This window comes from Rhinoraja longicauda, chromosome 29, assembly GCF_053455715.1.
Source record: "Rhinoraja longicauda isolate Sanriku21f chromosome 29, sRhiLon1.1, whole genome shotgun sequence".
Classification (NCBI taxonomy): Eukaryota; Metazoa; Chordata; class Chondrichthyes; order Rajiformes; family Arhynchobatidae; genus Rhinoraja; species Rhinoraja longicauda.
Genome location: NC_135981.1, coordinates 949,121 through 963,429, shown reverse-complemented (window position 1 = coordinate 963,429; position 14,309 = coordinate 949,121). Strand labels below are relative to the sequence as shown.

The 14,309-nt window shown below is 49.2% G+C and overlaps 1 protein-coding gene across 1 annotated transcript; it reads left to right on the top strand.

Moving 5' to 3' along the window:
• Positions 1-752: 752 nt before the first annotated feature.
• Positions 753-13,664, top strand: LOC144607789 (keratin, type I cytoskeletal 19-like). Its single transcript, XM_078424864.1, has 8 exons — positions 753-1,426; positions 4,473-4,555; positions 7,082-7,238; positions 7,927-8,088; positions 8,448-8,573; positions 8,659-8,879; positions 10,628-10,665; positions 13,471-13,664. Exons 1-8 carry the CDS (start codon positions 962-964, stop codon positions 13,572-13,574), a joined length of 1,356 nt encoding a protein of 451 aa, XP_078280990.1. The 5' UTR covers positions 753-961; the 3' UTR covers positions 13,575-13,664.
• The last annotated feature ends 645 nt before the right edge of the window (positions 13,665-14,309 follow it).

Sequence of the window (14,309 nt, the reverse complement as noted above, 5' to 3'; positions counted from 1 at the left end):
CATTTGCAGTTCCTTGATTAGTGCGGGTGTCAGAGGTTATGGGGAGAAGGCAGGAGAATGGGGTTAGGAGGAAGAGATAGATCAGCCATGATTGAATGGCGGAATAGACTTGATGGGCCAAATGGCCTCATTCAACTCCTGTCCCTTATGACTTTATGACCTTCCTACAGTTAAATTATTTTTATCAGTACAAATATCACTACACGTGTACATATTAGAAAAACATTTCAGATGCAAGACAAATGTACAGCAGTAGGAAAGAACTGCAGATATTGGTTTAAATCGAAGGTAGACACAAAATGCTGGAGTCACTCAGCGGGTCAGGCAGCAACTCTGGAGAGAAGGAATGGGTGACGTTTCGGGTCGAGTCTGAAGAAGGGTCTCGACCCGAAACGTTACCCATTTCTTCTCTCCAGAGATGCTGCCTGACCCGCTGAGTGACTCCAGCATTCTGTGTGTTCCTTCGAGTATACCGAGCGGCCACTTTGGTGCCATTTTCAAGACCCAGGGTCTGGGGCAGCGGGCGGGGGGTCTGGGGTGTGGGGAGGGGGGAGCGGGCGGTGGGGGGTCTGGGGGCGGGTGGAGGTGGAGAGCGCCGGACTCTGCGCTGACCGCACAGCTCGCTGCGCTGCGCTGCGCTGCGGACCATTATATCCGTGGCCTGGGCTGCGGGTTGTTTGCAGACCGGGGGGGCCGTGCACGGTTGTGGGATCGGACTGTGCGCTGGCAGGGGACAAGGGAAGGCATGTGGTTCCACGGGATGCAACAATGCCGGGGGTGTGAGCCAAGACGTCCTGGTTGCTGCTGATCATAAACCTGACCGGCTGCATTCTGCGGGCGCTACCGGGCCGCTCCCTGGGCGACGCTGTACTTATAGCCGGGATGTTGTGGTCCAGACACACTTCTTCTCTCTGAGGTTGAGTCGCGACGCTCCATCTCCATCTCTATCTCCAGACCGACCATGCAGTCCTACAGATCCACGTCCGATATCTCGGGGTCGCAGCGCAGGGGGGGCTCGGTGGTGCTCAGCTCCTCCCGTTCGAAGCGGATCAGCGTGGGGGGCGGCGGGGGGACGGGGGGCGGCAGCCTCAGCGGGGGGTCGAAGAGCCGCCGGGCCGCCAGCGTCTCCCAGACACGGGGCAGCCGCATCGCCTCCACCTATGGCCCCCACAAGGGCAGCACCATCGGGAACTTCTACTCGGCCACCCACTCCTCGGGGGGAACGTCGGCCTTCGCCATCAACGAGAAGCAGACCATGCAGAATCTCAACGAGCGCCTCGCCAACTACCTGCAAAAGGTGCACTCTCTGGAGAAGTCCAACAACCACCTGGAGCTGCAGATCAGGGAGTTCTACGACAAGAAGTCGCCCACCGAAGGCCGAGACTTGGGAGACTACTGGAAGACCATCAACAACCTCCGAGCCCAGGTGAGTGAATCCTCAGGTCAGGTGAGTGTATCTCTGTCCAGGTGAGTGTATCTCTGTCCAGGTGAGTGTATCTCTGTCCAGGTGAGTGTATCTCTGAGTCCATTTGAGTGGATCTCTGAGTCCAGGTGAGTGGATCTCTGTCCAGGTGAGTGGATCTCTGTCCAGGTGAGTGGATCTCTGTATCCAGGTGTGGGGAAAATGCTAGAGTCAGTTATTAAAGATGTGATAGCATCACATTTGGAAAGGGGTGAAATCATCGGACAAAGTCAGCATCGATTTATGAAAGGCAAATCATGCCTGACGAATCTTATAGAATTTTTCAAGGATGTAACTAGTAGAGTGGATAAGGGAGAACCAGTAGATGTGTTATATCTAGACTTTCAGAAGGCCTTCGACAAGGTCCCACATAGGAGATTGGGGTACAAACTTAAAGCACACGGTATTGGGGGTTCAGTGTTGAGGTGGATAGAGAATTGGTTGGCGGACAGGAAGCAAAGAGTAGGAATAAACGGGTCCTTTTCAGAATGGCCGGCAGTGACTAGTGGGGTATCGCAAGGCTCAGTGCTGGGACCCCAGTTATTTACAATATATATTATTGATTTGGACGAGGGAATTGAATGCAACATCTCTAAGTTTGCGGATGACACGAAGTGGGGTGGCAGTGTTAGCTGTGAGGAGGATGCTAGGAGGCTGCAGAGTGACTTGGATAGGTTAGGTGAGTGGGCAAATACATGGCAGACGTAATACAATGTGGATAAATGTGAGGTTATCCACTTTGGCGGCAAGAACAGGAAAGCAGAGTATTACCTGAATGGTGGCCAATTAGGAAAAGGGGAGATGCAACGTGACCTGGGTGTCATGGTGCACCAGTCATTGAAAGCAAGCGTGCAGGTGCAGCAGGCAGTGAAGAAAGCGAATGGTATGTTAGCATTCATAGCAAGAGGATTTGAGTATAGGAGCAGGGAGGTTCTACTGCAGTTGTAAAAGGCCTTGGTGAGACCGCACCTGGAGTATTGTGTACAGTTTTGGTCTCCTAATCTGAGGAAAGACATTCTAGCCTTAGGGGGAGTACAGAGAAGGTTCACCAGATTGATCCCTGGGATGGCAGGACTTTCATATGAAGAAAGACTGGATAGACTAGGCTTATACTCACTGGAATTTAGAAGACTGAGGGGGGATCTTATTGAAACATATAAAATTCTTAAGGGGTCGGAGAGGCTAGATGCGGGAAGATTGTTCCTGATGTTGGGGAAGTCCAGAACCAGGGGTCACAGCTTAAGGATAAGGGGAAATCTTTTAGGACCGAGATGAGAAAACATTTCTTCACACAGAGAGTGGTGAGTCTGTGGAATTCTCTGCCACAGAAGGTAGTTGAGGCCAGTTTATTGGCTATATTTAAGAGGGAGTTAGATGTGGCCCTTGTGGCTAATGGGATCAGGGGGTATGGAGAGAAGGCAGGTACAGGTTACTGAGCTGGATGATCAGCCATGATCATATTGAATGGCGGTGCAGGCTCGAAGGGCTGAATGGTCTACTCCTGCACCTATTTTCTATGTTTCTATGGATCTCTGTCCAGGTGAGTGGATCTCTGCCCAGCTGAGTGGATCTCTGTCCAGGTGAGTGGTTCTCTGCCCAGGTGAGTGGATCTCTGCCCAGGTGAGTGGGGATCTGTCCAGGTGAGTGGATCTCTGAGTCCAGGTGAGTGGATCTCTGAGTCCAGGTGAGTGGATCTCTGAGTCCCGGTGAGTGGATCACTGAGTCCAGGTGAGTGGATCTCTGTCCAGATGAGTGGCTCGCTGAGTCCAGGCGAGTGGATCTCTGTCCAGGTGAGTGAACCTCTGAGGATTTAGACCAACTCGTCACCTTTGCAACCATGGTATCATCAACCAAGGGACAGATAGGGTAGACAGTCAAAACTTTTCCTCGGGATGGAAATGTTAAAGCTCGAGGGCAGAGCTTGAAAGTGAAAGGGGCAAAATACATCAGGCAGGAAAAAAGAAAAAAAGCAACTCAAATGAGAATCATAGTGCAGATGAGGGTGGGATTGGGTGGGGGTGGGGGAGGCAGGTCTCTGTGATGGAACCTGGATACACAACTCTACAATTTCTTGTGGTCTCGGACAGAGCTGTTGCCAACCCAAGCTGTGATGCACCTGGACAGAGAGGTGTCTGCAGCATATCCAGTGTGGATGATCACTGATTTGTATCATTGATTATTTATCAGTGTGTGTTGTGGTAAATGTGACTGTAAAGCTCCAGCAAGCAAGAATTTCATTGTTCTGTTGCCATATGACAATTAAACACTTTTAACTCTCGATCACCTGTGCTCCCAATCACTAATCAAATGCTGCAACTCAGTCATGTAAGAACATGTGGTGTTTCCCACCCACACCCCTCCTCCCACCTCCGTCTCCCCCAGCCTCTTCTCCCCACATGTTCATAAGTGATAGGAGCAGAATTAGGCCATTGGGCCCATCAAGTCCACTTCCCCATTCAATCATGGCCGATCTATCTTTCCCTCTTAACCCCATTCTCCTGCTTTCTCCCCATAACCCCTGACACATGGGGTCTCCTCTCATGTCTTTACACAGCTTCCCTTTCACCCCCTCTTTGCCACCCCTTGACCCCTTCCTGCGGTGCCCTTCCCTCTGGGCACGTTCTCCTGAATTCTGAAGAAAGGTCTGAAGAAGGATGCAGGATGGAAGTGCAGACGCTGGTTTAAATCGAAGATAGACACAAAGTGCTGGAGTAACTCAGCGGCTCAGGCAGCATCTCTGGAGAGAAGGAATGGGTGACGTTTCGGGTCGAGACATTTCTTCAGTCTGAAGAAGGGTCCCACCTGAAACGTCACCTATCCCTGTTCCCCAGAGATGCTGCCTGAGCCGCTGAGTTACTCCAGCACTCTGTGAAACGTCACCTATCCATGTTCTCCACAGATGCTGCCTGACCCGCTGAGTTACTCCAGCACTCTGTGTTCTGCTGAATTTTCTGCTGCTTTATATTAAAGACACTTTGTTCAGTAATAAATGCCATTTCTTATTTTCCAGATCAATGCTGCTTCTCTGGCCAACGCCAAGGTCCTGCTGCAGATTGACAATGCAAAGCTGGCTGCGGATGACTTCAAAACCAAGTGAGCCACTCATATCAAGGCCCAACACCCTGTGCTCTGTCTCACCATCACAGCAAGGCCCAACATCATGTGCTCTGTCTCACTGTCACAGCAAGGCCCACACAAACACCCTGTGCTCTGTCTCACCATCACAGCAAGGCCCACACAAACACCCTGTGCTCTGTCTCACTGTCACAGCAAGGCCCACACAAACACCCTGTGCTCTGTCTCACTGTCACAGCAAGGCCCAACATCATGTGCTCTGTCTCACTGTCACAGCAAGGCCCACACAAACACCCTGTGCTCTGTCTCACCATCACAGCAAGGCCCAACATCATGTGCTCTGTCTCACTGTCACAGCAAGGCCCAACATCATGTGCTCTGTCTCACCATCACAGCAAGGCCCACACAAACACCGTGCGCTCTGTCTCACTGTCACAGCAAGGCCCAACATCATGTGCTCTGTCTCACTGTCACAGCAAGGCCCACACAAACACCCTGTGCTCTGTCTCACTGTCACAGCAAGGCCCACACAAACACCATGTGCTCTGTCTCACTGTCACAGCAAGGCCCACACAAACACCGTGCGCTCTGTCTCACCAACTCCTTTGCGGAAGGCTAACTATACAGGGGCTTGGGTTCTCACGTCTCAGTTTCAGTTCAGTTTATTGTCACCTGTACCGAGGTACAGTGAAAAGCTTTCTCGTTGCGTGTTATCCAGTCAGCGGAAAGACAATACATGAATACAATCGAGCCATTCACAGTGTACAGATACATGATAAGGGAAGAGCGTTTAATGCAAGGTAAAGCCAGCAAAGTCCAATCAAGGATAGTCCGAGGGTCACCAATGAGGTAGGTAGTAGTTCAGGGCTGCTCTCTGGTTGAGTAGGCTTAATTCTGCTCTAGAACTTATCAACTTACGAACATGAAAGGAGATTCATCAGGCTGCTGCCAGGACTGGAGGGCTTCAGAAGGATTTGATAGGCAAGGTTTATTCTCCCTGTAGGCCACCCTTCATCCTCCGCTCCGACCTCCCAGTGAGACTAAACCTTGCCTATCCAATCTTTCTCGAGGATTTTATGGGTTTTGGGAGTGTAGACAGGTGAGACAGAGTCTCAAGTGTAGACAGGTGAGACAGAGTCTCAAGTGTAGACAGGTGAGACAGAGTCTCAAGTGTAGACAGGTGAGACAGAGTCTCAAGTGTGCTGGATCACCGTCCACACCTTTGGTCGCCACATCACAGGAGAGGAGGTCGTGCAAAAGAAGGTGCCCTAGGAATTTATAAGGATTTTGCCAGGACTTGAGAATTGTATCTCTGGAGAAATATTGGATTGGCTTGGGTTGTTTCATTGAGATGCAAGTGAGGCTGAGGGGAGAATTGAGATGTAAAAAATTATTAGGGGCTTGGACAAAGAAAACAAAAAAGGAATATTTTCCTCAGAAACCCAGGAGCAGGGTGGTTGGTAGGTTTGGAGGGGAGATAAGAATCTCTGTCCACCTCATGCTTGTCGGCAGAACTAGGCCGGCTATTCTCCTTCAGCAAGTATGGGCATGTTGAGTTGAACGACCGACTGCTGAGTCTCCCTGATTCCATGATTTCAGTCGCACCGCCAAAGAATAAGATCTCGAACAAATGTGACCAGGTAGAATTTCAGTTCCTTTTCCCATTCAGATCACCTGCTCCCACCTACCAAACCATCACAGCTTGCGACCTGCGTCTCTCAGATGTCTACTCTTCTCATGTTGTTGATACACTTGGGTAAAAGCACAGCCAACACACTCGGAAACCCTGCTTGTCACATTCATTTCACCAGTGTACATTTCCATTATCCTACGCTCCGTGTCCAATTTTCCACCCAGTTATAATCCATTGCCAACTTAAGTCACAGGTTCAGTGCATTGTCCTTCAGTGCATTGTCCTTCAGTGCATTGTCCTTCAGTGCATTGTCCTTTACCTTGAACAACTGCTTCTTGCATCCCACCATCTTAATTCCGAAGGTCCACATTGGCACACAGACATGTCCTGGTTTGCCCATTCATGGCATCCTGTAAAAGCTCATCCCCACTCAATTAATCTGATAGATACGGTGGCCCAGAGTCATGTGGCCCAGAGTCATGTGGCCCAGAGTCATGTGGCCCAGAGTCATGTGGCCCAGAGTCATGTGGCCAGCATGTGGCCCAGAGTCATGTGGCCAGCATGTGGCCCAGAGTCATGTGGCCAGCATGTGGCCCAGAGTCATGTGGCCCAGAGTCATGTGGCCAGCATGTGGCCCAGAGTCATGTGGCCCAGAGTCATGTGGCCAGCATGTGGTGGAGAAGGGGAAGAATTACCAGTTGACCCTTGGATGTCAATTGGAATTGGCAGTTGCCACGTGGGGACCTTTAGTGCGGGTGTCAGGGGTTACGGGGAGAAGGCAGAATGGGGTTTGGAGGGAGAGAGAGATCAGCCACAATTGAGTGGCGGAGTAGACTTGATGGGCCAAATGGCCTGATTCTGCTCCTGTCACTTATGAACTTTGACAAGGCCCTGTGTGTCCCCACCTGCAGGTATGAGTCCGAGCTGGCCATCAGACGTGGCGTGGAGATGGACATCGCCGGCTTGCGCAAAGTCCTGGATGAACTGACCTTTGCCCGAAGTGATCTGAAATCACAGATCGAAGCATTGAAGGAAGAACTGATTTACATCAGGAAGAGCCATGAGGATGTGAGTAGCACACGATGGAAACGCTGAAGCTATTGGCAATGAAACGTCACGTCGTTGGCTTGTGGCGTCACGGAGCCGACTTGATTGTGTGACAAGGGCATCCTCACAGGGAGAAAGTGCAAACTCCACACAGACAGCACCCAAGGTCAGGGTGAAGTGCAGCTCCCTGGTGCTGTGAGGCAGCAGCTCCACCCACTGTGCCACTGTGCCTCAAACCAACCAATGGTTTTCTCCTTTGGAAAGTGCTGGAGTCGCTGTGCGAGTGGGTTTAATTGTAATTTCATGATGTCCAGATTCTCTCTCCTTGCTCCCACATCTCAACTACATTTCCAGTTGGCACGATCCATACCTTCCTCATGCCCTCACCTGGCAGTGTATTAACTCCACTGCCTTTCTGCCACTGAGCAAACTCCTTTGAGATGACATTCCCCATTCACCACTCCTTCCAATCTGTAAAAACTGGGCCAGATTTAATACCAATAGACAATAGGTGCAGGAGTTGGCCATTCGGTCCTTCGAGCAAACACCGCCATTCAATGTGATCATGGCTGATCATTCACAATCAGTACCCCATTCCTTCCTTCTCCCCATACCCCCTGACTCCGCTATCTTTAAGAGCTCTTCCCTTCCCTTGTAGAAAGGAGGATGAATATTCAAGGTCTGAATCTCGTTTTTCTCTCTTTGTCAGGAAATGAAGTCTCTCCGTAACCAGCTTCGTGGCACGGTCACTGTGGATGTGGACGCTGGTCCAACCAAGGACTTGACCAAAACCCTGGCCGATCTGAGAAGCAATTATGAACTAATGGCAGAGACTAACCAGCAGGAAGCTGAGACATGGTTCAAGGAACAGGTAATTGGAACAATGGCAGGGAGAAGACTGGCCGCTGATTGCAACGTGGAAATATGTTAAAAAATCCTTCTTGGTAAAGTTAGGAATAAAAATGGAGAGCTCAGCAGTCTATTGACATTTTACAACTCATAATTGGAGAGGTAGTGGTTTCACTAAAACCCAAACATAATGGGTTAGTTTATATTAAATCGTTCCACTCTCATCTTAAACCGATGTCCTCTGGTGCTTGATTTCCCTACCTTGGGTAAAGGACTCTGTGCATCTATCCTATCTATTCCCCTCATGATCTTAAACACCTCCATTGGATCACCTCATTCTCTTGTGCTCCAAAGAATAAAATTCATTGTGTTTTATTCCAGTCGACTCCTCTCAAACAGTCGATGAGCATCAACACCCATCAGGTCAACAAAGAGAAAGAAATGTTCAATGAACAGAAGCGCAAAATGCAGTCGGTGGAGATTGATATCAACACGCTCTTCAGTGTGGTGAGTGCTGTGCCAGCCATGTCCCTCAGCAGTTTATTCCGTCATACACCTGTCAATGTTACTCATTGTCAATGTTTGAATGCAGAAATCATCGCTGGAAGCCAACCTGGAGGACACGGAGGAGCAGTATGCTGACCAACTGCTGAACCTCCAGGACATCCTCAGCCAGCGGGAGGCAGAGCTGGCCCAGATCCAGATGGGCATCCAGAGGCAGAGCCAAGACTACACACAGCTCCTGGATGTCAAAACCAGGCTGGAGATGGAGATCGCCCAGTATCGCCGCCTCCTTGACGGAGAGGATGTCAGGTCAGACCATCATCCAAGCTCCAAACTACTTCTTCACCCAGAGACTTGTGAATCTGCGGAATTCTCTGCCACAGAAGGCAGTGGAGGCCAATCCACTGGGTGTATTCAAGAGAGAGTTAGATTTAGCTCTTGGGGCTAACAGAATCAAGAGATAAGGGGAGAAAGCAGGGACAGGGTACTGATTCTGGATGATCAGCCATGATCATATTGAATGGCGGTGTTGGCTCGAAGGCCGAATGGTCTGCTCCTGCACTTACCTTCTTACATTGGCCGATGCACAATTCCTCTCTTCTCCTCCCCTCGTGCTTCAATAACCTGGGCTCTGTAAATGTTAAAAATAATTTTGGTAAAAGGCAAAAAACCAGGCACCAAGTGAGCCTTTGCTACCCAGATTCATTGCTTGACCTACAGACCGGAGCAGTAGGCCACTCTGCCCCTCAATCCTGTACTGCATTCTGAAGAAGGGTCCCGACCCGAAACATCACCCATTCCTTTTCTCCAGAGATGCTGCCTGGCTCGCTGAGATACTCCAGCATTTTGTGTCTACCCTCCATTAATGGCCTGAGTTTAGACTTTTAGACCTTAGAGATACAGCATGGAAACAGGTCCTTCGGCCCACCTTGTCTGGGCTGACCAGTGACCACCCTGTCCATCAGCACTATCCTACACACTAGGGACAATTTACAGAAGCCAATTCACCTACAAACCTACACGTCTTCAGAATGTGGGAGGAAACCGGAGCACCTGGTGAAAACCCACGCAGTCACTGGGAAGATGTACAAACTCTATACAGACAGCATCCGTAGTTGGGATTGAACCCGGATCTCTGGCGTATGAGGCGGCAGCTCTATCACTGCGCCACCGTGCTGCCCAAATGATTGAATACAAACTGATTGGAACCTGAACACCTGGTCTCTGCTGTTACATCTCACTCCCTTAGAACAGACTTTACACCAGTACAGCACAGGGACACGTCCTAGCCCCAAGATGCCTGTGCCAAACATGATGTCAATTTACATGGCACCTCTGCCGGCACAGAATCACTTTCACTTGATGCTGTCTACAAAAAGTCCCATGACCAACTTCACACTGAGTCTCATGGCACTCCATTCCATCAGGAGCATCTCTGGAGAGGGTCCAGAGGAGGTTCACCAGAACGATCCTAGGAATGAGTGGGTTAACCTATGATGAGCGTTTGACGGCACTGGGCCTGTACTCGCTGGAGTTTAAAAGGATGAGGGGGGGCATCTTTCAAACTTACCGAATAGTGAATGGCCTGGATAGAATGGATGTAGAGATGGTTTCCACTAGTGGGAGAGTCTAGGACCAGAGGGCACAGCATCAGAATTAAAGGATGTCACTTTAGGAAGGAGATGAGGAGGAATTTCTTTAGCCTGAGGGTGGTAAATCTATGGAATTCATTGCCACAGACGGCTGTGGAGGATAAGAAAATGGGTATTTTTAAGGCAGAGATAGATAGATTCTTGATTGGTATGGGCGTCAGGTGTAATGGGGAGAAGTCAGGAGAATGGGGTTAGGAGTTATATCAGCTATGATTGAATGGCGGAGTGGACATGATGGGCCGAATGGCCTAATTCTGCTCCTATCACTTATGAACTTTTACCTCCATCTCTGTCCACCCAAGCTGCGTTTGAAGGACCAATCACTGAACTTCATACTTCACCGAATTTTATTTGATCATTGCTTTTTGTTTGTTGCCTAATTATTATTCTATATGTCTCCAACAGCTACTCAATGGAAATCAAAACTCAAGAAACAAAGCCAGGTATGCACTGAGTGACTGTCACGAATTGATGCGCTTGTTATAAACAGCAGGACCGCTGGACTGGGAATAGTTGCTCACGGGTGGCGTGGATGGATGGGTGGATTGGTGAATGGGTGGATGGGTGGATGGGTGGATGGGTGGATGGGTGAATGGGTGAATGGGTGGATGGGTGAATGGGTGGATGGGTAGATGGGTGGATGGTGGATGAGTGGATGGGTGAATGGGTGGATGGGTGGATGGGTGAATGGGTGGATGGGTGGATGGGTGAATGGGTGGATGGGTGAATGGGTGGATGGGTGGATGTGTGGATGGGTGGGGAGAAAAAACCCTCTGCAGTCTGGGGTAGACACAAAATGCTGGAGTAACTCAACGGGTCAGGCAGCATCTCGGAAGAGAAGGAATGGGTGATGTTTCGGGACTTTGTCTCGCCCCCTCCCCTGACATCAGTCTGAAGAAGGGTCTCGACCCGAAACGTCACCCGTTCCTTCTCTCCCAAGATGCTGCCTGACCCGCTGAGTTACTCCAGCATTTTGTGTCTACCTTTGATTTTAACCAGCAACTGCAGTTTTTTTCCTACACACCTCTCCAGTCTGGACTCGCTCTGTCCCCCACCTGCTGTGTATGTGTCCTTAGACCTCCCTCTGTTAAACAAAGAGAGCCACATGCTCCAACCCAGTTTGGCACTGAGGTGCAACTAGGGAGCAGCGATGTGCACACAAGTGCGGTGTTGGTTAATGATGGGTCAACGTTTAACTGGGTTCTCTGGGGTCTGATCCTACAACCAGTCCATCGGCAGTCCCTCCACCATCAGCAGACCCCCCACCATCAGCAGACCCCCCACCATCAGCAGACCCCCCACCATCAGCAGACCCCCCACCATCAGCAGACCCTCCACCATCAGCAGACCCCCCACCATCAGCAGACCCCCCACCATCAGCAGACCCCCCCACCAACAGCAGACCCCCCACCATCAACAGTCCCTCCACCATCAGCAGTCCCTCCACCAACAGCAGACCCCCCACCATCAGCAGACCCCCCACCATCAGCAGACCCCCCACCATCAACAGTCCCTCCACCATCAGCAGACCCTCCACCATCAGCTCCATCTCCAGCTCACTCAGGAAAGTTGCCAACATAATCACAGACTTGTTCTACCTACTCATTCCCTTTGCTTCCCACCCCCATCGGGCAGAAGATGGAGAGGCTTCAAAGTGTGCACTACCAGACTCAGGCACAGTTTCTTCACCACTGTTATTAAACTTATGAATTCCCTTTCCATAAGCCAGAGTTCTGTCCGATTGACATCTACCTCATTGTGGACATTGTCTCTGGAACTGATGCACAACAATAGACACAAAATGTTGTAGGAAGGAACTGCAGATGCTGGTTTAAACCAAAGATAGACCAAACCAAACAGCTGGAGTAACTCAGCGGGACAGGCAGCATCTCTGGAGAGAAGGAATGGGTGACATTTTGGGTCAAGACCCTTCTTCAGACTGAATCAGGGGAGAGGGAGATACAGAGATAAGGAAGAGTAGGGTGGAAGACACAAAATGTTGGAGTAATTGTTGAGAACTATATCTGATTTGATTGAATAGCATGCAAAACAAATCTTTTCACTGATCTCCCGGTTGCCGGACACTTTAATTCTCCTTCCCATTCCTGCACAGACCTTTCTGTCCTAGGTCTCCTCCATTGTCAGAGTGAGGCTAAACGCAAATTGGAGGAACAGCATCTGCCTGTCCCACAGATTCGATCCAGCTCCTTGTGTCTCTTTCCATTGTACCTCGATAAACGTGGCGGTAATAATGTTAATGACTGAGGGAGTAGGGGACACGTTCTATATTAATCATCACTGCGACTGTCTTGGGCTGTGCCCATTGGTCCCAAATTCAGATTCTGACCAAATTTCTTTATCAGAGAGTGGTGAGTCTGTGGAATTCTCTGTCACAGAAGGTAGTTGAGGCCAGTTCATTGGCTATATTTAAGAGGGAGTTAGATGTGGCCCTTATGGCTAAAGGGATCAGGGGGTATGGAGGAAGGCAGGTACAGGTTACTGAGCTGGATGATCAGCCATGATCATATTGAATGGCGGTGCAGGGTCGAAGGGCCGAATAGCCTACTCCTGCACCTATTTTCTATGTTTCTATGTTTCTAAACCAATTTAGCAGACGAGAGTTCTCAGATATCTGACACTCTATCTTCAGATTACATACTGTTCTTCATGGAGGCTCCTTAGTGTATTTAGTTTTGTTTAGTTTATTGTCACATGTACCAAGGTACTGTGAAAAGCTTTTGTTGCATCCTTACCACACAGTGTAAAGACAATACACGATTACAATCCAGCCGTCCACAGTGTACAGATACATGATAATGGGAATAACGTTTCGTGCAAGATAAAGTCCGATTAAAGATATTCCAAGGGTCTCCAATGAGTTGGATAGTAGCTCAGGACCGCTCTCTAGTTGTTGGCAGGATTGATCAGTTGGCAGGATTGATCAGTTGGCAGGATTGATCAGTTGGCAGGATTGATCAGTTGGCAGGATTGATCAGTTGCCTGATAACTGATGGGAAGAAACTGTCCCTGAATCTGGAAGTGTGCATTTTCACAGTTCTTTCACACAGTTTAGTTTAATTTAGTTTAGTTTGGAGATACAGCGTGGAAACTGCCCCGTATACAAAGTTTCTGCAGCCTTTCTAACATCACTACACTTCCAGAATATTTCATTGGCTGTGAAAGATGCTGTCGAGTTGTAATCCTTCCTGTTTGTTCATTGTTAATTCCTCCCATATTTGTTTCTTCAGCACCAGAGGTGGTGACGACCAAGAAGTATATAACCGTTACTGAGACGATGATTGATGGAAAGATTGTTGACAAGCAGGAGGAGATTCGTGTCACTAAACAATAAACAACCTCTCATCTGACCAAGAGGATATTAACTCCAGATATTGGTTTGCTCTTTAAATTTCTGGTGGTCTTCAATAAAGTAGTTTTTAATGATGCACTAAACAATTGTCTGGTTTATTGGTGTCAACACATTGTGATTATCAGTACGATTATCAAAGGGGAGGGGGTGCCGAGAACAAAGGGGGACCGGGGGGGGTTAGAACGAAGAGGGAGCATCAGGACTATATTGAATACTTTTGTAAATTTGTCAGTGCCTTATAGGTAACAACTCATTGCATGTCTTGCATATTAAGAGTCATAGAGTGATAGAGTGATACAGTGTGGAAACAGGCCCTTCATAGAGTCATAGTGATACAGTGTGGAAACAGGCCCTTCAATCCAACTTGCCCAGCTACATAGAAACATAGAAAATAGGTGCAGGAGTAGGCCATTCGGCCCTTCGAGCCTGCACCGCCATTCAATATGATCATGGCTGATCATCCAACTCAATATCCCGTACCTGCCTTCTCTCCATACCCCCTGATCCCTTTAGCCACAAGGGCCACATCTAACTCCCTCTTAAATATAGCCAATGAACTGGCCTCAACTACCTTCTGTGGCAGAGAATTCCACAGATTCACCACTCTCTGTGTGAAAAAAAACTTTCTCATCTCGTCTCGGTCCTAAAAGACTTCCCCCTTATCCTTAAACTGTGACCCTTTGTTCTGGACTTCCCCAACATCGGGAACAATCTTCC